Source organism: Nannospalax galili, unplaced genomic scaffold, assembly GCF_000622305.1.
Source record: "Nannospalax galili isolate Female #2095 unplaced genomic scaffold, S.galili_v1.0 scaffold28, whole genome shotgun sequence".
Classification (NCBI taxonomy): Eukaryota; Metazoa; Chordata; class Mammalia; order Rodentia; family Spalacidae; genus Nannospalax; species Nannospalax galili.
The window spans coordinates 1,833,433-1,861,062 of record NW_008359594.1 but is presented as its reverse complement, the minus strand read 5'-3'; the positions used below and the strand labels follow the sequence as shown (position 1 = coordinate 1,861,062).

General features: G+C 39.0%; 1 protein-coding gene across 1 annotated transcript in view; it reads right to left on the bottom strand.

The window, feature by feature from the left end:
* The window catches only part of Ireb2 (iron responsive element binding protein 2), a 56,257-nt gene that overhangs the window by 12,958 nt on the left and 15,669 nt on the right, over positions 1-27,630 (bottom strand). Inside the window, exons 3-16 of the mRNA XM_008823410.3 lie at positions 26,665-26,830; positions 25,491-25,628; positions 24,427-24,645; positions 22,353-22,422; positions 21,637-21,820; positions 20,309-20,448; positions 16,361-16,532; positions 12,292-12,389; positions 10,191-10,307; positions 9,124-9,283; positions 8,323-8,458; positions 5,889-5,973; positions 4,746-4,902; positions 4,312-4,436 (exon numbers count right to left, since the gene is read on the bottom strand). Coding sequence (XP_008821632.1) covers positions 4,312-4,436; positions 4,746-4,902; positions 5,889-5,973; positions 8,323-8,458; positions 9,124-9,283; positions 10,191-10,307; positions 12,292-12,389; positions 16,361-16,532; positions 20,309-20,448; positions 21,637-21,820; positions 22,353-22,422; positions 24,427-24,645; positions 25,491-25,628; positions 26,665-26,830 — 1,967 coding nt within the window. The remainder of the gene's footprint in view (positions 1-4,311; positions 4,437-4,745; positions 4,903-5,888; positions 5,974-8,322; positions 8,459-9,123; positions 9,284-10,190; positions 10,308-12,291; positions 12,390-16,360; positions 16,533-20,308; positions 20,449-21,636; positions 21,821-22,352; positions 22,423-24,426; positions 24,646-25,490; positions 25,629-26,664; positions 26,831-27,630) is intronic.

Below are 27,630 nucleotides of genomic sequence, written 5' to 3'. Positions count from 1 at the left end.
GGTTTTAAAGAAAACCTGAATTGGGGCTGGAGAGATGGCTCACTGGTTAAGAACATTGGCTGTTCTTGCAGAAGACCTGGGTTCGAATCCCAGCACCCATATGGCAGCTAACAACTGTCCAACTCCAATTCCAGGGGATCTGACAGCCTCTTCTGTCCTCTGCGGGCATTGTACAACACAGGTGCACTTACCTACATGCAGGCAAAACATGCATACACGTAAAATAAAAATAATAAATAAAATATTAAAAAAAAAAAAGAAAACCTGAATACGGTTCCCAGCACCCACATGGTAGCGCACAACTATCTGTAAGTCCAGTTCCAGGAAATCTAACACTCTCTTCTGGCCTCTGCAGTCACCAGGCATCCATGTGAAACACATAAACACATGAAGGACAATACTTATACACATGAAATTAAAAAAAAAACACAAAAATAAAAAACACAGTACCTGAAGGACACCTAAGGTTGTCCTCTGACACATGCCTGCCCATGTATATACACACGAAGACACACATAGGTACACATGCACACACAAAGCTCATCCAAATATCATCTTTTCAACCAGCCTATGTAAAACTGCAATTTGAGCAGGGCATGGTGGTGCATTCCAGCACTCAGAAGGCTGGGGCAGGATAGTGAGTTTAATCCCAGTCTGGTCTACAGAATCACTGTCTCAAAACAACAACAACAAAAACAAAAAAAAGCCCCACAAAACTCCCTCTACTAATCTGCTACCTAAGATTTGCACAACTGATTCTTATCCTTTCTTTTTCTCTATCGGTATTACACTTTTAACATAATGTGCAATTTACCTAATTATTTTCTTCTTTTTTATCTTTTTGATACAGAGTCTTTCTGTAGCCCCAGCTGCCTGAAACTAGTTTCGTAGGTCAGGCTGGCCTCTGTCTCACAGAGATCCGCCTGCCTCTGCTTCATGAGGTGTTGGGATTAAATGCATGCACCACCACACCCAGCTTCTTTTTTAAAAATTTGCATTATTTTATTGAATGTTTGTGTATTGTATACAGAGCATCTCAATCTTTATATCCTCTTCCCCACTGGCATACTTCCATAGCACCCCCCACACCGGAATTCTGTAATACATTCTGTCATTTTTGTTAAGGCCTATTGTATCAAGTTAGCATCCCTTCAGTGCAAGTTCATCTACTGAGGTCTAGTCAGCCTATCTAGAGTCTCTCACTTTAGGAAGATCAGCTCTTCCTCACCCAGCAATAATCAGTTGTCAATATTTCTTCAGCTAAGATTGGGGTCTGCTGTCCATTTCCCTGGTTTTATATTGGGTTTCTGTCTGCTCGAATCTGCATGGGTCTTATGAGACCATTGCTGTAGGTTCAAATGAGCAGGGTCCCAGGAGTTGTAGAACTCTTTCCCTTTGGTCATTTATCTCCTCCCTGGCTATCAAACTCTTTCTGCAACCTTTTCCGCAATGGTCTGAGCCCTGGGTAAGTGAATAGTTTAATATAGGAGTCCTGCCTGAGGACCAGCATTATGCAGACAGAGCCAGGAACACAAAAAGTTACAAATGGCCAAAGTGTAGAAATTAAGAGCAACCTTCTCTTTTTTTGAGACAGGGTCTGACTGTAGCCCCAGCTGGCCTGGAACTCACTACGTAGACCAGACTGGCCTTAAATTCAGCGATCAGCTAGCCTCTACCTCCTGAGCACTGGGATTAAAGGCATGCACCACTATATCCAGTTTAAATTATTTTTCTTACAATTCATTATTTCTCCTCATGAGAATTCCAAACACCTAAAAAGAGTACCTGCCACACACTAAGACATCAATCATTCTAAGTGCTGAAATGTATATGCTGCTTGAAATGTAAAAGTTTGTGTGCTTGGATTTACTTATCTGTGCATAAAAACATCTCTGAAAAGTATTGCTTAAAAGGAGACACTGTTCACTGTTCTAGAGAAGCAAAGCACAGGCTCGGGAACTGGTGAGAATGAGAGAGCACTGTTTGCTTTTATTTATTTTGAACTATTTGAATGGGAATGATAAACATGATAAACACGGTTTTTGCTTTATGTGTGAATGTACTGCTTATGACATAGATTTAAATACACCTGTGTCATGCCATGTCTTTGGGGGCCAAAAGAGGGCACTGGCTCACCCCCGGAACTGAACAACCCTTAGCTACCATGTGGGTGTTAGGAAATGAACTCAAGTACTTTGCAAGAGCAGCCAATGCACCAACTGCTGAGGTACCTATTCAGTCACAGACAAACGTTATTTTAATAAGGAAATAAAATCAATCCTAATAGTCTAGGTTATTCTCTCTGTAATCAGCAATTCTAGAAACAAAGTAACATTAAAAAGTATGCATTTAAGAGATGCTTGCACATCCATGTTTATTGAAGCACAACAGCCAAGATACAGAACCAAGATATAGATGCCCAACAACAGATTAAGAAAATGTGATTTATATATATACTACTGTTTATTTGGGCATTAAAAACAATGAATTTATGCTATTTGCAGGAAAATGGATGGACTAGAGATCATCATATTAAGCAAAACAATCCAGACTCTGAAGCATAACTATCAGATGCTTTCTCTCATACACAGAATCTAGATTTTAATACAATATAAAAGCAAAAAGAAGAATATGTGGAGGAAGGAAGGGACCTAAGGGGGAGGGATAAATGAGATTCTGAGAGTAAAAAGAAAGATATGACATGCTCTCATATGTGGAACCTAGATTTAAAGGTGTGTGCGTGATACTTGCAAGAAACAGGTGGAATTAGAGACCACCATGTTAAATGAAATAAGTAAGACTCAGAAATACAAATATTGCATATTTCCTCCCCTATGTGGAACCTAGATTTTAGAAAGTAAGTAAAAACGTATGTGACAAATGCATGACATTTGGTCTAGCTGAGAAGTTAATCAGACAGTAGAATACGTTATATTATGCATGTTAGAAGCACTGAAAGAAGACAGAGGCAAGAGGCTGGGAGATAGCTTAGTAGGTAAACCACCTGCCATGGGGATTCTGAGTTTGGATCCCCAGAACACATAAAAAGCAGGACCTAGTAGTGCATGGATGCAATCCCATTACGCTTACAGATGGGATGGGAGAAGACGGGAGAATCCTCAGAAGCTTTGTAGGTCAGCTAGCCTGGTGTAGGCAGTTACAAACAGAAGATATTTTTTAAATAAGGTAGAAGGTGAAGACCAATGCCCAAAGCTATCCTCTGATCTCCTCATACACTGTGCCAGGCATGAGCTCACACTCATACACACACACACACACACACACACATCACCCATACACACAAAAGTTTAAACAAAAATAACAAGTGTATGTGTGCTTACATATACATACATGGATACATATAGATACACACATACGTATGAAAACAGAAGGTACTATTTGGGCAAGGGGAGGAAGAAAACCAGCAGGAGGTGAGGGCAGGGACAAGACAAAGAGATAAAGGAGCAAACAGGAGAAAAGAACAATGATATAAACATAAGAAAATGTCAAAGACTCATTTTTATGCTCACTGGGAAAAAAAAAAACCAGTTATAAAACCTGTCATAGGGGCTGGAGAAATGGCTTGGCGGTTAAGAACACTGACTGTTCTTGCAGAAGACCTGGGTTCAAATCCCAGCACCCACATGGCAGCTAACAACTGTCTGTAACTCCATTTCCAGGGGATCCAACAGCCTCTTCTGTCCTCTGTGGGCACTGCACCACATGGGTGCACTTACCTACATGCAGGAATAACACTCATACACATAAAATAAAAAAAATAAAATATTTTTAAAAAAGGGGGTGCTGGAGAGATGGCTCAGCGGTTAAGAGCACTGACTGCTCTTGCAGAGGACCTGGGTTCAATCCCAGCACCCACATGGCAGCTAACAACTGTCTGTAACTCCATTTCCAGGGGATCCAACAGCCTCTTCTGTCCTCTGTGGGCACTGCACCACATGGGTGCACTTACCTACATGCAGGAATAACACTCATACACATAAAATAAAAATAATAAATAAAATAAAAACCTGTCATAAAAACTATATATTCAAAATAATGTAATTAAAATTTTTATTCTACTTTGAAAGTGAGACATGTAAAAGAACATTACAACTTTGTTAAATGAAGAAACTGACAGGCTAGTATGGTGACTCACACCTATAATCTCAGTACTCAGAAGGCTGAGGAAGAATGCTGAGATCCAGGTTAGTCAGGTCTGTAAAATGTGAATACCAAGTCAGTTTAACACGGACCTTGCTTCAAAATAAAAAACGCAACTAAAAACCACTAAAACTGCAGTAAGACTCTTACCTCTACCTTCTCTTTCAGTGCTTTAAACATGGATAATATAACATTTTCTTCTTCTATCTGATGAACTTCTTCTCGACTAGGCCAAATGTCATGCAGGTAAATTTCCTTGCCAGTAGGGTCGATGCCTGGTCAATATTTTAATATGGTAGTCAGTACATATTATACAAACAGAAAATCTAATAACTGATTTAAAACAACAGGATCTGCTTCATGTTTAAGCAACAAAAAGAATTAATCACATGTACATTTTAAATTCTTCACATGATGAGAAAATGGTAACAAAAGAATGGATGGTACACAAAAATATCAAATATTGCATGTTCTCTTTCAAATCTAGAATTTGGATTTCCTCTAGGAGGAAAAGTGTGGTAAGTATACACACATACACATATATACACACACACACACACAAATATATATATAGGAAAACACACCTAAAGGCTCTGTTTGGAAATCTATATTCACTGTGCCTGCTATGGCATAAGCTACCACTAAGGGTGGAGAGGCAAGATAATTTGCACGAACACAATCACAAAGACGACCTTCAAAGTTTTTGTTTCCAGATAAAACTCCACAGGTAATCAAGTCACCCTGAAGGGGGAAAACACAAACAATTACACTTGATTCAAGAGCTTAGACACTTGGACAATTACAAATAAGTTGTCTGAAATAATACAATTCTGAAAGGCAGACAAAAGGAAAGTCTTGAACTACAAATCCTATAAACTAAAAGTTCCTTGATTTATATCAAAATCTAGAAGTAATTTATATCATTTTAAGATTCATAAATATTCTTCTCAAGAAGTCTGAGAACTGTAAAAAATCAATATTCAGTTCAATTTATATTTTCTATAATTTACTAATGAGATGCAATTAAGAAAAACAAGTTGAGGCAGCTCACTGTCTCAGAGAAGCCCATGCCTGTGCCCATGACCTGGAGAGTATCTCACTTTCTTCGGAGTATCTCTCTCTCTTCTGGTGCTTAAGTTGATATTAAAGTATCTTTTTTTTTTTTTTTTTTTTTGAGGCAGGGTCTCACTCTGTAACCCCGGCTAGCCTAGAACTTGCCACGTAGACCAAGCTGCCCCGGAACTCACAGAGATCTGCCAGCCTCTTTCCCCCAAGTGCTGGGGTTTAAGGCATGCACCCACGACACCAGCTAAACTACCTGTATTAAAAAACAAAACATGAGGCCTTGGTGGCGCATGCCTTTAATCCTACCACTCAGGAGGCAAAAGCTGGCAGATCTCTGTGAGGCTAGCCTGGTCGATATAGTGAATTTCAGACCATCTGAGGCTACAGAGTAACAGTCTATCTCAAAAATGACTAAAAAACCCCAAAAAACAACAGAACAACCCCATTAAGCTGGATGTGGAGGTGCACACCTTTAACCCCAGCACTCGGGATACAGAGGCTGGCAGATCTCTGAGAGTTCTGTGACAGCCTTGTGTATATGGCAAGTTCCAGGCCAGCTGGGACTGTTAAGGAGACCTTGCCTCAAAAAACCCAAACAACAACAAACTTTCTCCAAAACAAAAAGCAAGCACCTACTTAGATGTTCGGCTAATCTATTTTACCTGTTTTACTGCATTCAAAACTGCTTCTGATAAGGGTGCTGTATTTCCCACACATGTTGAACATCCATAGCCAACTACTTCAAAACTGCATTAAAAAAAATGAAATCACATTTATAAAGGACAAGTATTATCTCAAACTTGTATCACTGCATTATTAAAAAAATGTTCACATGAATTGACCATCAATACATTAATATGACAGCATTTTGAACATTCAAACCATCAGCATGCTCTATATGCTGAATGCAAATCTTGGGAAGAGTCCATGTATTTATAGCATCAGTACTAGACTGAAAGTACCTCTGAGTGTGGTGGCACACACCTTTGGTCCCAGCACTTGGGAGGGAGAAGCAGACAGATCTCTGAGTTCAAGGCCAGCCTGGTCTACATAGTGAGTTTCAAGCCAGCTGGGGCTACATGGAGACCCTGTCTCAAAAAGACAAAAAAAAAAAAAGTACTACCTATCCCACCATACCACAAAGCTATGCTAATACAACTAACTAGGAATATAATACATAACATCTTTTTAAAAATCATATTAGAGGGGCTGGGGAGATGACTCAATGGTTGAGAGCACTGGCTGCTCTTGCAGAGGACCCGGGTTTGATTCCCAGCATCCACATGGTGACTAGGAACCATTTTTAACTCCAGTTCCAGGGGATTCAACGCTCTTTTGACCTCCTCAAGCACTGTACAACATGGCTGCACTTACACACTGCAACAATACACTCATACACAGAAAAATAAATATTTTTTAAAAATCGTATATTTCTACCCAAAAGGTTTATTTAAACTATAAAGCACTGGGCTGGTTACACTTTGTCAGCTTGACAACAAACGTAGACAAAACTATGAAGATGGAATCTCAAGTGAGGAAGTGTGTACATCAGATTGGCCCGTGGGTATGTCTGTGGGGCATTTTCTTGATTGCTAATTTGATGCAGGAGGGCCTGGTGCAGTAGTGCCATCCCTGGGTAGGTGGGTCTGGGCTGTATAAGATAGCTGAGCAAGTCACTAAGCCTCCTCCGTGGCTTCTGCTCTAAGCTCTTGCCTTGAGCTCCTGCCCTGGCTTCCCTTAAAGGTGGACTGTGACCTATAGCTAAAATAAACCCTTTCTTCCTGAGTTGCTTTTGGTCATGGTGTTCATCACAGCAAAAGAAAGCAAACTAGAGGCCAGGCGTGGTAGCATACACTTTTAATCCCAGCACTGGGAGGCAGAGGCAGGCAGATTTCTGTGAGTTCAAGGTCAGCTTGTCTACACAATGAGTCCTAGGCCAGCTGAGGCTACGGGGAGACCCTGTCTCAAAAAGACCAGGGGAATGAAAAAAAAGATTACAAACGTAATCCTCTATTACTTTCAGCTGCTGTCCCAAAAGAAACTTAAAAGTTTTCAGACTTTCAAAAGAGTTAATAATTTACATAAATGTTTCAAAATTAAACACTAAAATATTAACTGGAATTAATATTTTTCTTCCTACATTAGGTAAAAGCTAGTTTCTATCAAGGTTCACAGATAATTTAACCTGTGTATTATAGACCCAGAACCTAACAAAAACTTCAATTAAGACAATCTGTTCAATTAAATCAATGAAACTTTTATTCTTTTCTGAACTGCATATAGCTCACAGAAATTAGGTATTACCTGGTACCACTCACACTGTTACTTGTTCTTACTCGTTCGTTTGTTCATTCGTTCATTCATTCATTCATTTATTTTAGTCTTTTTGAGACAGAGTCTCATTCATTCATTCATTTATTTATTTTAGTCTTTTTGAGACAGGGTCTCATTCATTCATTCATTTATTTATTTTAGTCTTTTTGAGACAGGGTCTCATTCATTCATTCATTCATTCATTCATTTTGGTCTTTTTGAGACAGGGTCTCCCTGTAGCCCCAGTTGGCCTGGAGCTCACTATGTAGATCAGGCTGGCCTTGACACAGGTCTTGCTTACCTCTGCCTCCCAAGTGCTGGGATCAAAGGTATGTGCAACCACATCCAGCCCTTACTCTTTTTTTTTTGGTCTTTTTTGAGACAGGGTCTCCCCGCAGCCTCAGCTGTCCTGGAACTCACTATGTGGACCAGGCTGGCCTTGAACTCACAGAGATCCACCTGCCTCTGTCTCCCAAGTGCTGGGACTACAGGTGTGCGCCACAACGCCCAGCCCCTTACTCATTTTTTAAACTCTCCAAGTATCCTGAGCTACAGACCATGTGTTGGCCAATACATAGCCTTGCTTATCAGATATGCCCCAAAACTGTCTGCAAGGGATAATGCCTGAGATGGTGGTACGGGTAAGGTAGCAAGTAGAACGACAGCATATTTTTCCTTTTTAATCTTTTCTTTGTTCATGACAGATTCAAAACAAGCACCTTTAGGACCTGCTAAATATAAATACCAGTATGGGAATAAAAAACAATGGTAAATGTCACTTACCCAAGCTTACTAAGATATGGTAACACTCCACTTGAACTGAGGTAATGTGTAACCATCCCACTGCCTGGAGATAAACTTGTTCTTATATAAGGTTTAACGCGTAGACCAGCTTCAACTGCCTTCTTAGCCAAAAGACCTGCACAATCAACAATGACTTATGGCAATGTATCTTTCCCTCCTTCAACATTAGAGTAAAAAAGCAAGAAAGGGTGTGCTTAACAATATGCACTTCGATTTAGATCAGAGTAAAAGCTGAAATTCATGGGGGCTAGAGAGATGGTTCAGTGGTTAAGAACACTGGTTGTTTTTGCAGAAGACCCGGGTTCGAATCCCAGCACCCACATGGCAGCTCACAACTGTCTGTAACTCCAGTTCCAGGGGATCCAACAGCCTCTTCTGACCTCCACAGGCATTGCATGACACGGGTGCACTTACCTACATGCAGGCAATACATACATACACATAAAATAACAAAAAGTTTTTTAAAAAATTTAAAAAAAGCCTAAATTCATCAATGATTCCTATCATTATTATTGTCCCTTTTATTCTACTGATCCAGGTCATTAAAGAAAAAATTTAAGTAGCAGTAGATACTTGTCATTATGCTGTAAATTATTAGGACATAGGCTGATACCATAGCATCATGCAAACAGAAAAAAAGGATATGAATAACAGCTATCACTAACTAAAATCATAAATTACATAGTCATAATAAACTAAGAGCAATTTAACACTACAGTCTCACGCAAGGCAAACAATAATTTATGATGAGAGAACACAAGGTCATAAACACCAACCTACCTGCAGCAAGCATGACAGATGGATTGCAATTGTTGGTGCAGCTGATAACTGCCGCAATGACCACAGAGCCATGGGACAGCTTGTATTCACTTCCTTCATAATGAATAGAGACAGTATCATTCTGTTTTTCAACTGCAACTTGAAAGCCTTTAAATCCAACCTATAAAATTTGCATATAAATATTATAGACTTGTACCAGAAAGAATGGTAAAAACAGAGAAGACACCCAACAATGGATCATTTAATAGTAACAAGTTCAGACTGTTTGGGTTTTTGGTTTTGTTTTTTTTCCTTTCTGAAAAATATCTTACTATTTCTATTTTATATGTATGAGTGTATTGCCTGCCTATTTGTAAGGGCACCAATGTTATGCTATGCCAGTGGAGGCCAGAAATGAGTGTCAGATCCCCTGGAACTGGAGTTTCTGATGGTTGTTAGCTGCTAAGTGGGTGCTTAGAATTGAACCTGGGACCTCTGCAAGAGTAGCCAGTGCTCTTAATCACTGAGCCATCCCATCTCTCCAGCCCCAAGTTCTATGACATAACACACTAGCACTTGAAATGAGACTACTGTGACTAAGAAACTCCATTTTAACTTGATTTTTATTTAATTTAAACAGACATAGTCAAACTCTAATCCTCACATTGGAGCTGAGAATAAGCTTACCAAAGGGCTTGTTTGCATATCAGACAGAAGGAGAAAACCAGGAGCCTGGTATGTTTAATGTATGAAAAATTAGCAGACTGAGTTTTTGGGTCAAGCTTATAACCCTGTTCCTTCTACTTGCACCCATTTGTGAAAGAGATGTACTGTTGCTCTGGAGTATGTTAGTGGATATGTTAAAGCTGTAGTGAAAAGCTTCTAATCATGTAGTTACTAAAAATTTTAAAAAGCATTAAAAAAAAAAATGCATAGTAAGGCTGGGCGTGGTGGCATATGCCTTTAATCCCAACATGTAGGATGTGGCTCTCTAGGGGATCGAACCCAGCCTGATTTACATAGGCCAGCTGGGGCAACAGGTAGACCTCTCTCAAAACAAAATACCCCCCACCAATAAAGTATTTTACCTTTTCATTTAAGCAAGCCTGAAAATCATTTTTCATATCAGTCACAGCAACTCTATCCTGAGGTCTTTTGGGACCACTGACAGATGGAACTATTGAATTCAGATTAATCTGTATAACCTAAGAAAACAGGGTAGAGGAAGAGAGAAATTAGAATTTCTAGTACAGATCCAATGCAAAAACTACTTTTTAAGGCAGAATGAGTACATTCATTTATTTTATCACAACTCGTAAAATTTGTGATTCCTTAAATGATTTTTGTTCTCTACAAACAAATACTGTCACAGGGGCTGGGTATATAGCTCAGCTGATGGGATGTCATATCTAACATATAGGAAGCCCTGAGTTTCATCCTCAGAATCACATAAAAACAGACTTGATGGTGCACTGCCTGTAATGAAGACAAAGCACTAGGTAAAACAGAAGCATAAGAGCTCGAAATGATACGTTCAACCAAAGATTTTTCCAAAATATTGCAAATGCAATTTCTAAATCTTTTGTTCTGCCTTTAAGAATATTCTAGCCAAGCATGAACCCCAGCACTCAGGAGCCAGAGGCAAGCAGATCTCTTGAGACTGAGGACAGCCTGGTCTCCATAGTGAACCCAGCTACAGGGAGCCCCTGACTCAAAAAAACCAAAAAAAAAAAAAAGTTCTTAGGAGGCTGAAGTAAGAAGACTATACTCTCCAAGTATGTAACCAGCCGAGCAATATAGTGAATTCTAAGTCAGTCTATTATACAGAGTGAGACCTTACCACAAACACAGACACAAGATACACAGTTCTACAAGCTAGGAATGTAATACCAAAAAAACTTCCTGCCCTTATGAAACTTGTACGTGTTCTAAGTTAGGGGAAAGACAGACACATTTAGTATTCAAATTAATAGATTAAATAGATGCGAAAAAGAAAAGAAAAGCTGGGTAAGAAGGATTTTTCTCTAAAATTTAGCTGAACATGGCTGGGTATGGTGGCTCCCAGGAGGAAGCAGGCTGTGCTTGTCCCTGTGAAATGGAGACCAGCTAGCCTGGTCTACATAGTGAGTTCCAGACAGCTGGGGATACAGTGAGACCCTGTCTCAACACCCTCCTTCCAAAAAACCTCTCCCCACAAAAGCTGAGGAGCCATACAAAATGATGGTACCATCAAACTGTTACAGATCCTTGATATTTTCTTTTAGAAATGAATTTTATTGAAATAACTTTCCTGCATGAGAATTCTACCTATTGCAATATAAATATCTAACAGATAAGAACTATATGGAGAAATGGCTCAGCTGCTCTTGCAGATCAGGGCTCAGTTCTCAGCACCTACGTGGTGGCTAACAACCACACACAATACACTCATACACATAAAATAAAAATAAATTAATGGTTGGGAGCCCAAGACTTTAACTGTCTCTCCAAGTCTGTAAAATGTCTTTAAACTTAACATTTAACCATGTAATAATAGAATTGTACAAAATAGCTATAACCTTGATGCAGACTTCATAGAAAGTTGAGGAAATATTACAGTACTCACATAAAGTAGAAAAAAATAGATTAGCTGATATTTTAAATACTCAAAAAGTTGGATTTTGGGACTGGAGAGATAGCTAAGAGGTTAAGAGTACATACTGCTTTGCAGAGGACCAGAGTATGGTTCCCAACACATTAGGCAATTTACAACTGCTCCTAACTCCAGTTCCAGGGGATCCAATTTTCTCTTCTGGCCTCTGTGGGCATGTGGTTCATGGCCCCCTGAGCCCCCCCCCACAGTTAAAAATAAACCAAAAATCTAGACTTCACAAAATGTTTCAGAATTTACCACCACAGGAATCTATGCAAATGTCATTGTAAAAAATCAAAATAACGGGTTACTAGTAACATTTCTATCATTCATTAACAAAATACTTCTACCATGACTAGAACTGTTCTATAAATTTGTATTTAATCTAAGAATTCTAAGAGGTAGATATTATATTATCATCAGATGCAAGGAAATAAGCAGAAATGCTAAATAAACTGCCCACAGTTATAAGTCCTTAAAGCCAGGATTCAAATATGTGTGGTCAGGCATAAGAATCTGTACTTCTAATTACTGCTAGGTAACTCACTGGCACATACCTGAGAGTATTCAGGTTTTGAAGAATTCTCGTAATTTTGAAACAATTTCACAGCTTTAAGGTATTTTTTCATTGACTCAAGTTTGGTTTTGTCAAAACCTGAAGAGAAAAAAAAAAAAAAAAAAAAAAGGAATAGCAAAATACAGTCTAGTAATGAATTCTGAGATCCTGAAGGTAGAACTGTGAAACTGCAGTGATACGCAAGAACCAAGTATCAGATAGCTGTCTATCCCTGTCTTTCTCTCTACTTACCCTGGAGAAGCCACCACTTTAAAAGAGGCCAGACTACTCGAGGAAACCACATGAGCATACATGAATAGATGTGTTCACAGCCCTACCTTAGCCCACAGCTCACAGCCAGCTGTCAGACATATGAGTAAAGTTTTCAGGATTCCACACCCTAGCTTGTGAGTTGTGCAGTTAAAGACCTAGACATGAAGCAAGGACAAGCTCTCTTCCTGTTTGAAATTACTGACCCACTGAAACTGTGAGGCAAAGATGTTTTCAAGTGTGTGGTACTGGATATAAGGCATAGTGCTTTAGCAGAGTCACACCAGCTTTTTAAAAAAATTTTTTTGTGTGTGTATGCGTGTATGCCTGTGTGTAGGTTAAGTGCACGCATGTTGTGCAATGCCCGCAGGGGTCAGATTAGGCTGTCGGATCCCCTGGAACACTGGAGTTACAGACAGTTGTTTAGCTGCTATATGGGTGCTGGGATTCGAACCGAGTCTTCTGCAAGAACAATCAGTATTCTTAACTGCTGAGCTGCCTCTCCAACCCCTACTGTTGCTTTTTAAACCACTAAATTTAATGATAATTTGTTGTATAGTAAAAGATCACTGGGAGATGGGCATGGGGAAGAACACCTTTAATCCTAGCACACAGGAGGTAAAGGCAGGAGGATCTCTGTGAGTTCCAGGCCAGCTGGGTCTACACTGAGACCATGTCTCAAAAAGGCCAAAAAAAAAAAAAAAGATCACTGGAGCTGGTGTGGTGGCTCAGAGGTTAAGAGCACTGGCTACTCTAGCAAAGGTCCCAGGTTTGGTTCCTAGCACCCACATAGCAGCCAGCTGTCCATTAACTCCAGTTCCAGGGGCTCCAATGCCCTCTTCTGGCCTCCACAAGCCCTGCACAACTTACATACACAGAAGCAAAACATTCCTACACATAAAACAAAATTAGATTTCACTAATATTTTACCTCAGATAAATAATGTAATGAGGCACCCATAATTATTACTCTCTTTTTTGTGTGAAACAGAATTGGGTGCTCAATTAGGGCAGTTTAATAGATTTATTTAACGATGAGGATTAATAGAGGGGTTCATAAGGAAAGACCCAGTGAAAGCAGAGGTGTGGGCTTCTAAAAATATATACCATTTCTTGGGAAAATTGAAGGTACTTTAACTGGGGAGGGAGGGTTAGACAAGTACAGAGAGACGAAAGACAAATAATGCTTAGGTGGTATAAAAAACCAGAAGGAAATGTATTAGTTTAGAAGACTATTTGAAAAATCCACAGACGATATCTGTACATGAGTGCATGTGTATGGCTGAAGGCTATATAACAAGAAACACAGTGCCAGACAGGAGAAATCTCCCTTCAAGTTGTTAGTCAGGGTAATCCAAGAGACTCCCAAAATGACACAGGCTATTGGCACAGCCCTTGATTACCTCCCAGAACCTGAAGGTAAGACTCTACTGCTGAAGACAGAACATACTTCAGACACAGGATCTGGAGCATGGAGCTGAAGTCTTCCCCATAAAGACTAGGTCTCATAGTTCTGAAGGATACTATGCTTGCTGCTAAGGGAGAAAAATCAATCAATGGACCAACCCAGGTTTAAAGCCTAGTAACCATGAAAAATGACAGGCACAGCAAACTACATTGATGCAGTAGTGGCACTTTTATCTTGGGGGTAATCAACAGCTATCTAATTGGATTTAAAGCCCGTTCAATGGGAGGGAACTCCTGGGTGGCAATCTAAATATAAACACATGGCTAGAGAGGTCATAGATTTTAGACAAACATAATTTCTTACTATATATTAAATATGGATCCTTATATTTACAGATAAGTATACCAGTCACCACTCATCAAAGAAGTTTCTTTTGTAAATAGATGGAGACTATTACAGAGTTCCACAACTGGTCACAAACAGGGAATAAGTGTCTATGAGATGCCCAACTCTCAGTGACACATCTACAATGGAACCTCTATACCAAAGGCTCATGGAACATTGTGGGACAAGAGGTAGAGAGAATACTAAGGCGTCTCTCAACTTTCATCAGAGAAGCTTCCTCATGCAACAGAGCGCAATGAACATAAAAGGCCACAACTGGTCAAAGTATAGAGAGTAAGTGTTTGCAGAGTGTGTGTTCCTGGGCAGGGCTCCTATATTAAACTTCACCCACCCAAGGCTCAGGGACCATTTCAGAGGAGGAGGCAGAAAGATTTTAATAGCCTGGGGTCGGTCGGGAGTGGTAGCACAAGCCCTTAATCTCATCACTCAGGGAGGCAAAGGCAGGTAGATCTCTTGAGATCAAGCATTTTACGGACACCTGGGACCTTATTCACGTGAACTTAAGCAATGGTGACAGCATGCACAAGACCCATGAAAACTCAATCAGATTAAAACCAGCACAGAAATGGGGAAATGGGCAGGAGGCCACAACCTTAATGTAGGAACTACTAGCAGCTGATCACTGCTGAGGGAGAGTTGATTTTCTTGAAGTGAATGACAGCAGACAGGCTGAACAGGTAGGCTCCAGGGGATTAACTCACACTAAGGGACATCTGGGGTACACAAACTAGACTTGAGAGGTCTTAATATATCTGATAGACTACATGCAATCCTGTGGACAGGCTGTGAGGGAGTGCAGATAGGAGAGGAGGTCTAGATATGATTAAGATTTATTGTATGAAATCCACAAAAATTCAATGAAAAGTATACATTAAAAAAAATCTAAAATTGAAAATTTCAAAACTCATTAAAAAATTACATATACAACCAGGCATGGTGGCACACGCCACTAATCCCAGCACTTGAGGGGCAAAGGCAGGCATATCTTTGTGAACACCAGCCCGGTTTACATAGCGAGTTCCAGGCCAGCCGGGGAACCTGTTTCAAAAAGACAAAAAAAATAAAAAAAAAAACAAACCAACAACATACATATATATATAGTACATATATACCATTTATCTCTTGAATATTCTACCATCGAATCCAGATTACAAAAAAGTTTTACATTTTATGGAACGCATTCCGTCAAGGGTTTCATATAATCTATCATCCTTTTGTCATTTGATTAATTCACTTATAAAATGCTCCCAAAGTAAGGAACACAGACTATATATGCCTCCAAACTGAAGAACAGATATCACTCCAAATACATCTTCAATTAGAGATAAGTCCCTTAGCAAAGAATGCTTTTTTTGTTGTATTTTATTTTCATGCGTTTGAGTGTTTTGCCTGTGTATATTTAAATGTACTATGTGCATGCAGGTGCCCTTGTTTCTTAGCTGCCATGTGGGTGCCAGGTCCTCTGCAAGAGTAGCCAGTGCTCTAAACCACTAAGCAATCCCTCCAGCCCCAACTTTCCTCACAAGAGAAAAAGTAGTTCTACTTTTTAAAAGTATAGTTGCTTTATGAAGTATCAACCCATTCTAGTATTGAAGGTGCCTCATGAGAGTGACCAAAGATCCTAGCAAATCAAGTAACAAAAAAGATTGGAAATCTGTAACTCTACGCTGCTTCTGAGTTCCAGACTCTTTACTATGGCTCAGCTGTGAGTCACTCAAGCCTAACTTCCTGAATGGGGTGGAGGGAGTCTTCCTTATGGGAAAAAGGCGAAATAAAGATCAGTGGCTTGAATAATTCCTTTAAACTACTGCTGTCAGTGAATTGAAAAGAACTCAGTTTTGAGGATACAACACTCTTTAGAGACACCTGGTAAGATCTGAGAGTCACTGTTTCAAAATGAAAATTTCATAACATTTAATAACATGACATAGCAATTTATGGAAAGATATTGAAAATACGGGAAATACAACAATTTTATATTCTCTTACCTGTATGTTCTAAATGTCTTAGTGTCACATTGTCAACAGGGAAAAAGCTGAGGATAGCACCATATTCTGGACACATGTTTGCTATTGTAGTTCGATCAACGATAGATAATTGTGAAACTCCATTCCCAAAAAACTCGACGAACTTTCCAGCTACTCCTACTTGTCTGAGGTGCTTTTAGGGATATGCAGAAACAACACAATATCAGCAATGATAAAATCAGCATGGATTTCTGAAAAAGTATATATCTAATTTTTAATCAATACTAGGTTAAGAGCTTTCATTGTTATAAAACAAACTCACTAGTTTTACTGGTATTTTAAGATAAAAAGTAAATAAATGGATGGTCTAATGGTCATCATTAGGATTTTTAAAAAGTCTAAAAGCTCAAGAAGGCTACAATTCTTTCTTTTAAAAAAAAAATTTTTTTATTCTTATTGTATGAGTGTACTGCTTGAATGTAGGTAAGTGCACCCATGTCCTGCAATGCCCAAGGAGGGCAGAAGAGGGCGTCAGATCCCCACAACTGGAGTTATGGATGATTGATAGCTGCTATGTGGGTGCTAGGAATCAAACCAGGGTCCCCTGCAAGAGCAGCCAGTGCTCTTAACCACTGAGCCATCTCTCCAGCCCCAAGAAGGCTACAATTCTTATATTACTATCTCTTGAAATCAGAATCTATCTTAGATTCCTTGGAGTGCCTAATATAGCTGGCAGACCCTTTCTTTCAGAGCAGCACATAAAACAATGGTGCTTCTAACCACTGATGGCATCTTGTAATTAATAATACTAATATACTAAAGAGACTATACAGGTGAAAATAAAATTATATGCCATTAGAAAAATTCTTCAAATCATTAGTCCTGGCTCAAATATTTACAGCAACATTAATTACAGGTAAATTCATTATGGTATGATTTAACATGTGGTTTCAAAGTGAATTCCTCCAAACATCATTTGTCATTACCACCAAGTAAGCAAAACAACATTCATCTTTCTAAATTTGAAAATTAGTCTCCAACTAGCATGGGAAAAGTGCCTAGGGAGTTGAGAAGGAAACAGTCCTCAACCTAAGAATAACGTTAAATGCTAACATTTTACAGGCATCCAAGATTACGTAATACAAACTTTTCTAGATGTAAAACAAAAATCAAACCTTAAGCTAATGTCTCTTTATAATTATAGTTTTTAAGGATAAAAACAAAATTAGATTAGATATATGCCAAGTTGAAGCTGGGCATGATGCACATGCTTTTAGTCCCAGCACTCGGAAGGCAGAGACAGGCGAATCTTTGTGATTTCAAGGCCAGCTGGGTCTACAGGAAGACTCTGTCTCAAGAAAGACCAAAAAAAAAAAAAAGATATACTAAGTTGAGTGTTGCCTTCATCAAATTAATGTGGCACCAAAATATGAATCGGAAAAAATTAGCGTATAGTTAATCCTATAAAGGTTATGAATATGACCTCAAAAAATAATATTCAACAAACATGTAATAGATTAAAATTCTTCAACAATAACCTGTCAGCCACAGAGACAATAGTATTACTAAGTAAAAACAGAAGGAACTAAAAAGTAGCCTTAGCATTTAGGACAGTTGAAGTAGTGATCTCTTTAAACTCAAAACAGAACATTTCTTTTCCTTTAGGAATAAATCCTGTAATTCTCAGTTTAACTTTGTGATGTTTGACACCATGTATTCAATTAATCATTTTACTAAGGTGTCAATGTTTCCTCATCAGGGAAAAGGGATAATTATAAATGCTGAGGTGACACTACCATTTTACCCTGTGGCATATTCCCAAAGCCTTCACACCAATTTATTTTTATGTGTAGGAGTGTTTTGTCTGCATATATGAGAATGTACCCTGTGTGCAATGCCCACCGATGCCAGGAGGGGTGTAGGATTCCCTGAAAATGGAGTTACAGACAATTAATTGTTAGCCACCATGTGGGTGCTAGGAACCGAACCTGGGTCCTCTGGAAGAGCAGTCAGTACTCTTTAAATGCTGAGCCATGTCTCCAGCCCCCACATGAATAATTTAATCAGAACCACTGAGAGGCTGGAATATAAATTGGAATTATGGGGCTGGAGAGATGGCTCAGCAATTAAGAGCACTGATTGTTCTTGTAGGGTTCAATTTCCAGTACCCACATGGCAGCTAAGAACCATCCTTAACTCCAGTTCCAGGGGAATCTGATGCCCTCTTCTGACCTCTGCAGCATTGCACAACACCGGTGCACTCACATACGTGCAGGCAATATACTTGTACACATAAAATTAAAAAAGAAAATATAATATTTTAAAAAATAATAAATTGGAATCATGTGTGGAACATGTTCCAAGTGCAACCTTTTTTTTTTTTTGTCTTTCTGAGAGAGGGTCTCCCTGTAGGCCCAGCTGTCCTGGAACTCACTATATAGGCCAGGGCTGGCCTTGAACTCAGAGATTCTCCTGCCTCTGCCTTCTGAGTGCTGGGATTAAAGATGTGTGCCACCACGCCGGCCTCAAGTGCAACCATTTTTAAAATGCGACTTAATTGAAATTAGTGAAAACTACAAAATTAGGCTGTAAAGTCAGAATGTACTGTTCATTGTATTAAACACAATACGGTCAACATTTTACAAGTTCAGAGAAAGTTATGTGATACTTCAAAGAGATGCTAAAACAGTCAATAGAGAAGTTTAACACTACCATATTTGTTCATATTTTTAAAAGCATATAGTAATAGTTTTAAAACAAATGATTTAACTATTTAAAAATTAGGAGGAAGGGCAGAGAAATAACACAGCTGGTAAAGGTGCTTGCCACCAAGCCTGATTCATCTTTGAGCCTCAGGACCCACAGTAGGAGAGAATCAACTTCCAAGTTATTCTCTGACCTCCTATATGCCATAGCACTCACACAAAATAAACAAATAAATGTAATGAACAACTTTAATTGGGAAGTAGGGCCTGGGGAGATTACACAATTGGTAAAGTGGTAAACTGCCTTATAAGCAGGAGGACCTGAGCTCAATACCCAGAACCCTTTATGTTTCTGTCTTTCTGAGACAGGGTCTCCCTGTAGCCCCAGCTGGCCTGGAACTCACAAAGATATGCCTGCCTCTGCCTCTGGGATTAAAACATGTGCCACCACACTCGGGTTGTTTTTGTTTTTCAAAAAGGTCAAGCATGATAGCATGTGCCTATAATCCCAGCTCTCGGGAGGCACAGACAGGTGGATTTCTAGGGCTCTGGTACCCAGCCTAGCCTACTTGGAGAGGTCCAGGCCGATGGGTAGCACCAGACGATTGATACTGAAGGTTGTTGTTTGGCCTCCACGTGTACCTGTATACACTTGAACACAGACACACATATACACATACATAAGCAAAAATAAAAATTTTTGGAGCCTGGCCTTTTAACTGATCTTCCTGCCCCCAACCTCTTGAGTGCAGGGATTATAGGTATGAGCCACCACATCTGACTCCTCAGTCACAATGTGAAATGATATTTTTTAAATCCATGTAATCAACAAGCTATTTGTTGAAGCAAAAATGCAAGAATGGTTAATAAGGGCATAGACTCAAGAACCTGATTGCCAGGGTCAGAATCCGTGGTCTCCCACTTACCATTCTGCCCTAGGTTCCTCTGGTAAATAATCAGATCTCATGTGTCTCAATGTTCTTCTCAGAATTAAAATAATTACAACAGTACCTACCAAACAGGCTTGTAACAAGGTGATTTAATAAATGTGTTCACATGAATCAAGTGTATAATGACAATTTTTTATGCTTAGTATCATAAAAATTTTTAAATTTTGTTCTAATTACTATGGTAACTTTATGATGTAGCTAATAATGTGAGGACTAAGGAGAGAGGAATGAACCCAAATCCCAGCTCTTGTGGGGCTGCTCCACTTATATAAAAATTTTCAGTAACTCACAGAACTACTACAACTTTAACTTACCTTTGTAATGCCAAGAACAATATCTATGGATGTAACAAAAGGATTAGATGGCCCAGTTAACTCACATCCAACTACCTCTGGTAAAGTAAGAGAAATTGGTAGACCAAGCATAACTGCTTCTGTTTCAATGCCTCCAACTCCTAGTAGTAAGGACATGCATATTAGTAGAGGACATTTAAAGATAACTTAAATTAGCCCTGCAACATTTACAATCTTCAAGTGTTTCATGAGCTTGACTTACACACAGCACCGTATAAAGAGCTACTCAAGTACTTTTACTGTGGACCTTGAACACAAGTCTTTTAAAAAATCAATGACTCCACTCTCATCATTGAGAAAACTGGAATTTTTGCTTTTGTATCAAATTAGTAAACATTTTGTGAGTGTATGTTGTACAATGTTCTACCATCAACACACAGGTATAAATACAACCCAGTTTGTCAACTTTATAGTCTAATGGAGCTGTGTCTAAGTTAAAAAGAAAACAATAACAATAATAGTAACATCCTACAAAACAATTAAGTACAGACAGGGCATTTTTTTTTTTAAATTTATTTTTAATCATGTGTATGTGCATCTATGTGTAGGTACGTGCATGCTGAATGCGGGTGCCCAAACAGGCCAGAGGTATTGGATCCCCTGGAGCTGGAGTTACAGGTAGTTATGAGCAGCCTTATATGGGTGGTGAGAATTGAACTCAGATACTCTGGAAGAACAGTAGACATTCTTAAAAGAATGGGGTACTACTCTTAACTTGATGAGAGGAATTATGGCTCTAAGAAGCTACTGTGCTTAATCATGAAACAGGAACTAATACTAGCTACATTCCAGCAATAGGGGTGAAAAACAGTGAGTGAGGCATAAGTCATAAAGGACCATAAATAAAATGACCTAAAGAAATTTTGATTTATAAAAGTAGATGTTCAATGCTATTCAGAGTACCATTATGGCCATCATCAATAGGATCAGAGTTTCCTCAGCATCCACTGCAATAGCTTCAAAATTTTTCATAATTTTTTTTTTTTTTTTTGGTCTTTTTGAGACAGGGTCCCCCTGTAGCCCCAGCTGTCCTGGAACTCACTATGTAGACCAGGATGGCCTTGAACTCAGAGATCTGTCAGCCTCTGCCTCCCAAGTGCTGTGATTAAAGGCATGCGCCACCATACCCAGCTGTTTTTTCATAAATTTTACACAATTTATAAACATTTAAGTTGTGTCCTTTTGTTGCCAAGATGAAAAAAGAGGCTCAAAGAGGTCACTTACTCTCTGATAATGTTCTTGACATCCCCTCCCCAAAAGAAACCAAATACATTTAGGCATTTACTTACCCCACCCAAGGATTCCCAAACCATTCACCATGGTTATATGAGAGTCGGTGCCAACTACACTGTCTGGGAAGAGGAGATTCTTTTCTTCAAAAACTACTCTTGACAAATATTCTAAGTTTACTTGATGAGCCATTCCAGTTCCAGGAGGGATGACAGCTACATTCTTAAAAACTCTTGAGCTCCACTATATTTTGTTTGGATTGAAGAGACAGTGTTAGTTCACTGTATTAGTTCGCATTCATAATCAAGATACAAATAAATATGGACACTAAAATTGTTAGCCAATGTTCAATATGGTCAATTCAAAGCTTACACTACATAAAAAAAAAAGCAGATACTGAGTCTAGATATTTATTCTGAAGACTAAATAAGCTGGGCACAGTGTCCCACACCTGCAATTGCAAAATTAGGGAGGTGCAAGCAGGAGAACTGTTCAAGGTCATCTTCAACTACACAGCCAGTTCTAGACCAGAAACTATGTTCCCAAGACTCAAGGAAAACCGGGGCCATGAACCACAAGGTTGTCCACTGGTCACTTGAAATATAGTTGCTGTTTTCTTTTTTTTGTTTTCAATAAGATAATTTCCAATAACATTTTGGAATCTTACTGTTTTGGGTGAAACAAAAAGTTTCTATTACTATAAAGCTTTTAATAATCATAAGTCTAGATATAAAAACTGTGCTTATCATTACAAAATTTCCCTAGATCATTTTACCTTGAAAAACTGAAGCCTCTCTCGATTTCTGCCAAATTCTACTTCTTGATTTTTTAACACTGTTTCAGGTCTAAAAGGAAGAAAAGCTGGTATTAAATGCATGCATTGCAAAAAAAGATTTGTCTTGTATTAGAAATCTTCGTTTTTTTTTTTTTTTTTTAGTATTTTATCTATTTTATGCGTATTAGTTTTTCAGACAGTGTCTCCCTGTAGTACCAGCTGGCCTGGAACTCCCTAAGTAGGCCACACTGGCCTCAAACTCACAAGAGATCCACCTGTCTCTGCATCCCAAGTGCTGGGATTAAAGGTCTGTGCTAGAAGTCTTCATTCTTATAGACACATACACATTTTTAAAATCCTTACAATAACTTACTAGGTTTCTCAGAATTATTCTCTTTCTTGACAAGGAACCTCTTGCTGCTTTGCATAACACAAAGGACAGCTACAGAAAAATTATCTTACTAAATATAACAAGGCAATGTCCACATCAGTGTTTAAAACTACTTAAAAATACACTGTTGCCAGGCATGGTGGTGCATGCCTTTAATCCCAGCACTTGGGAGGCAGAGGCAGGCAGATCTCTGTGAGTTTGAGGCCAGCTGGGACTACAGGGAGACAGAAAAAAAAGAAAATTTAATGGATCTTTTTTTCTCAAAAAGACAGAAAAGAAAGAAAATTTAATGGATGTCTTAAAAAATTTATTCCAGCCAGGTATGGTGGTGCACACCTTTAATCCCAGCACTCAGGAGGCAGAGGCAGGCGGATCTCCATGAGTTCAAGGCCAGCCTGGTCTACATAGTGAGTTCCAGGACAGCCAGGGCTACAGGGAGTCCCTGCTTCAAAAAGACACACACACACAAACACACACACACACACAAAATTATTCCAACCTACTTTAAGTTGTTCAATTCAATTTACTAGCTGGTGATTTTCTAGAATATCAATAAAACTTAAATTCTGCATGTCATCTAGAGTTCAAAAATTATAGTTCTTTGTGAACTTTTTAAAAAAAAATTTATTTTTTATTTTTATTTTATGTGTATGTGTATTGCCTGCATGTATGTAAGAGCACCCGTGTCATGCAATGGCACAGAGGTCAGAAGAGGGCTTCGGATTCCCCTGGAACTGGAGTTATGGACAGTTCATTGCCGCCATGTGGGTGCTGGGAATCAAATCCTGGTCCTCTGCAAGAGCAGCCAGTGCTTTTAACCACTGAGCCATCTCTCCAGCCCCGAAAATTATTTTAATAATTGACAGCTGAGTGAATTTTGCAGCCACAGCAGCAGTCTCAGGACCTTAGAGAACACAGATTTCTAGCACTTCTATTATTTGACCTCTCCACAGTACTTAGGGCTACAAAATGCCATTTGCTTATTAGCACATATGATTTCAAATGACACTGATTTCAAGGGCCAAATGCTAAACTCTGATCATTTTTACCCCTCAATTCCCTCTTTGTACTTACAGTCACTACTTCACTGATGCAAAAGAAAAATTAGTTACTATTTTCACACACAAAAAAGTGCCTCCCTCCTGGGTGCTGCTGGGATCAAAGGTGTGTGCCACCATGCCCAGCTACTCATACAAAGTTTAAAATAATTTTTTAAAAATCTTGAAAAAACATACTAACCAAAATTTTAGAATATGACAGAACTTGGAAGATCCACTCCAAAGGCTTCAAACTAATGAAATGACATTTAACATGCATATATGTATGCGTGTGTGTGTATTCTTTTTTTAGGGGGGGGGTCTTTTTGAGACAGGGTCTCCCTGTAGCTCCAGCTGTCCTGGATTCACTATGGAGACCAGGCAGGCCTCCCTCTGCTGGGATTAAAGGCGTGCACCACCACATCTGGCTCATATGTATGTATTTTTTAGCTATTCTAAATGTGCCAATATTTCTTAAACCAAGTGTTGTCTGTTTATGATTATCTGGAATTCTAGACCAGCCTGGATTACAAAAATCAAAAAAACACATAAGCTATGAAGACAATGTAACAGGAATCAGATGAAGAATGTTTCTTAACTGCAAAATAATCTGGCACTAGTAAACATTACAGAAACAATTTCATACTCAGGCACTGGTTGCAAATGAAAAGGACACAGGATGGGTGTATTCTCAATCTGCGAAGAAAACATTCCTGAGTTTCGGCTTAGTTCTCCAGAGTCACATGATCCTCGGCAGGTAGTCTGGCCTCGGCAGGGAAGCTTCTTAGGCTGCACTTTAAGTGGAGAGAGCTTTCCTGCTTTCTGCAGGTCTCCACCTCCAGGATTTGGTGCATTTTGTATTGCACTATTGTTCCAAAAGGAAACAAAAACACAAAAACAGAACATTTAAAAGTGACAGAAACATAGCTTTCAAAAAATGCCCATTAGCAAGTCTATCTGAAAGTCCATGATGTCCAAAGGATACATCCCCCTAACTCAGATGTCCAAAGCAAATTTCAGATTATAGGAGAAAAATAATAACTTTGAGCAAGTACTAATATAATTGGTAATGACTTAAAAGAACATAGACAATTTTAATACAGAATAAGCTCTCTCATGAGTTATAGAAGCCTAAGAAATGTATAAAACATTTCAGTGGCAGGAAAATGGAGCTTTAGTGGACTCAGTATTTTCGACCACCAATTAAAGACAAACCTTTAGATTTTCTCTAAAAGGTAAAAAAGATTTTTTTTTTTTTTACTAAAAAACAAAAAAGAAATGAAGCTGGATGTGGTGATGCATGCACATAATACCACCACTTGGGAGGCAGAGGAAGAGTTTGAGACCAATTTAGATTACAAAAAGGGTTCCAGGCCAGTCAGGGCTGAATACTGAGACCCTGGCTCTAAAACTCGCAAGAAAAAAAAGAAACTAACTTAGTTCAGTAACTTACTCCAAATAGCAAGTTATAGGCCAGTATGCTTCTATTAAATATGGTTAACAGAAATATAGAAACATGAAAATAGCTTTAAACTCAGAATTGATGTACAGAAAATTACATTAATCCAAAAAATTTCCAGATTCTTCAATACACTAGTCAAGCATTACAAACACAGTATGCTTTACTCTGCCTGAAATCTATTCCTTTTCCTCTATCCCACCTACTTCCAGTTAACATGACTGTCTTCATAGATATCTATATTATAGTACCATTTACTGAAGTCAATTTGCAAAGAATGGTCAACTGTAAGGTCTGTTGGACAGGCAGGATGGACTTTCTTAGGATCACCTCCGAGAGTTTTCACTGCCTCCCTCATAGCAGCAAAATCCACCATTGCCGGTATTCCACTAAAAAAGAGAGCACGATCAAATTACAGGTCTAATTACTTCTTAATACTTATTTTTATTTTGAAAAACAATCTTTTTTTCTGTGTTTATTTTTGATAATTTACTTAAGATCCAAAATTAGACATACCTCATGGCTTAAAGAGAATTAACACTATCTGAGAACTTGAGTGCTCAGGGGTAGATGTGCCAAAAAGAACAGAAGAAATGAGTGCTGGAGGTTATGAGTGAACACACCCAGAGAACTGCCTGGGCCACTCTCTCCTTCAGGCCCTTTTTCCTCCACAGTCCTTGGATTATCTCAAAGCTATTCATAATAGGTTTTACCTCTTGACATTAATCCACACAAATTTTTTTATTATGGGAATATTTTAAATTTTTTGCTATAATAGATAATTCAATTATCATTCTGTTCCTGTGAGCTGTATCATTCCCAAAAGCAACTTAGGGAAAGAAAAGGTTTATTTCCAGGTCACAGTCCATAAATGAGGGAAGTCAGGGCAGAATTCAAGCAAGAGCTTGGAAGAACACTTCTTGCTGGTTCTCTTAATCTAGGTCCGTATGCCTAGGAATTGTACTGCCCACAGCAGGCTGGGCCCATTGTTATTAATTATCAATTTTATATATATAAAAAAATGAGAGACAGAGACAGAGAGTGCGCCATGTACCAAATGATTTCAATATGCTTCACACAATGATATAGTGCTGGCTCTCCAGGAATTTGTAAGGAAAATAAATTGATGTTTAGCACAATAGTGGTATATACAGGATGCAACACATTAGTGGCACAGAAACCAGGTTTGTGTGAACAGGTGAGAGGGATGCTCTGGCCAACTCCTAGGCTCCTTCAAAATTTGGGTCAGGATTTACACTTCCAATAAATAATCCTTAGACATTCCCATCAGATAATGTATTTTAGGCTACAGTAAAGAAATCTGGGTTTTATTCTGTGACAGAGGCTCAGTGACATGGGGAGGCTCTAAGAGACTACTGCAGTTGCAGCACAGGTAATAATATAGGACTAGAACCTGTTACTCACGTAAAATCTTGAAGAAGAACACGGGCAGGGAAAAAGGGCACTTCAACATTGCTTTGTTTGGTTTTCCAGTCTAAAATGTTCATAACATCCTCCTTTTTCATTAAAAAGCCATCACAATTTCGTACAGCAGCTTCCAACAGGACCCGTATTGAATAAGGCAGAACATCTGATTCAAGAGAGAAAATATTACTATTAACAGAACAGTCATATCTACATACTATAAAAATTACAACAGCAAAATCCCCAGTATAAATAATGAAATGCATAGTTTGGTTTGGGAGGGGGCGGGTCTTTCTGAAGACAGGGTTTCCCTGTAGCCCCAGCTGGCCTCTGCCTCCCAAAGTGCTGAGATCAAAGGTGTGCTCCACCACACCTGGCCATGAAATGCATAGAGTATCATTAAATACAAAAATACTGGTTAGTCTTAATTGAAGAATTGCCTAGATTAGATTGGCCTGTGGGCATGTCTATGAAAGACTGTCTTGATAATTAATTGATAACAAAGGGCCCAGCCCACTGTGGGCAGTACAGTTCCTAGGCATATAGCCCTAGGTTAAAAGAACCAGCAAGCAGTGTTCTTCCAAGCTCTTGCTTGAATTCCTGCCTGACTCTCCTCATTTATGGATTGTGACGTGGAAATAAACCTTTTGTTCCCCCAAGTTGTTTTTGGGCACGATATGGCTAACAGTAACAGAATGATACCCGAATTATCTATTATGGCAAAAGATTTAAAATATTCCCATCATAAACAGTTTAAAAAGTAAATCAGCTGGGCATGGTGGCACACGCCTTTAATCTCAGCACTTGGGAGGCAGAGGCAGGCAGATCTCTGTGAGTTCGAGGCCAGCCTGGTCTCCGTAGCAAATCCAGGCCAGCTGGGGCTACAGGGAGACCTTGTCTCAAAAGGACCAAAAAAAAAAAAAAGTAAATCAGGGGGACTGGAGAGATGGCTCAGTGGTTAAGAAC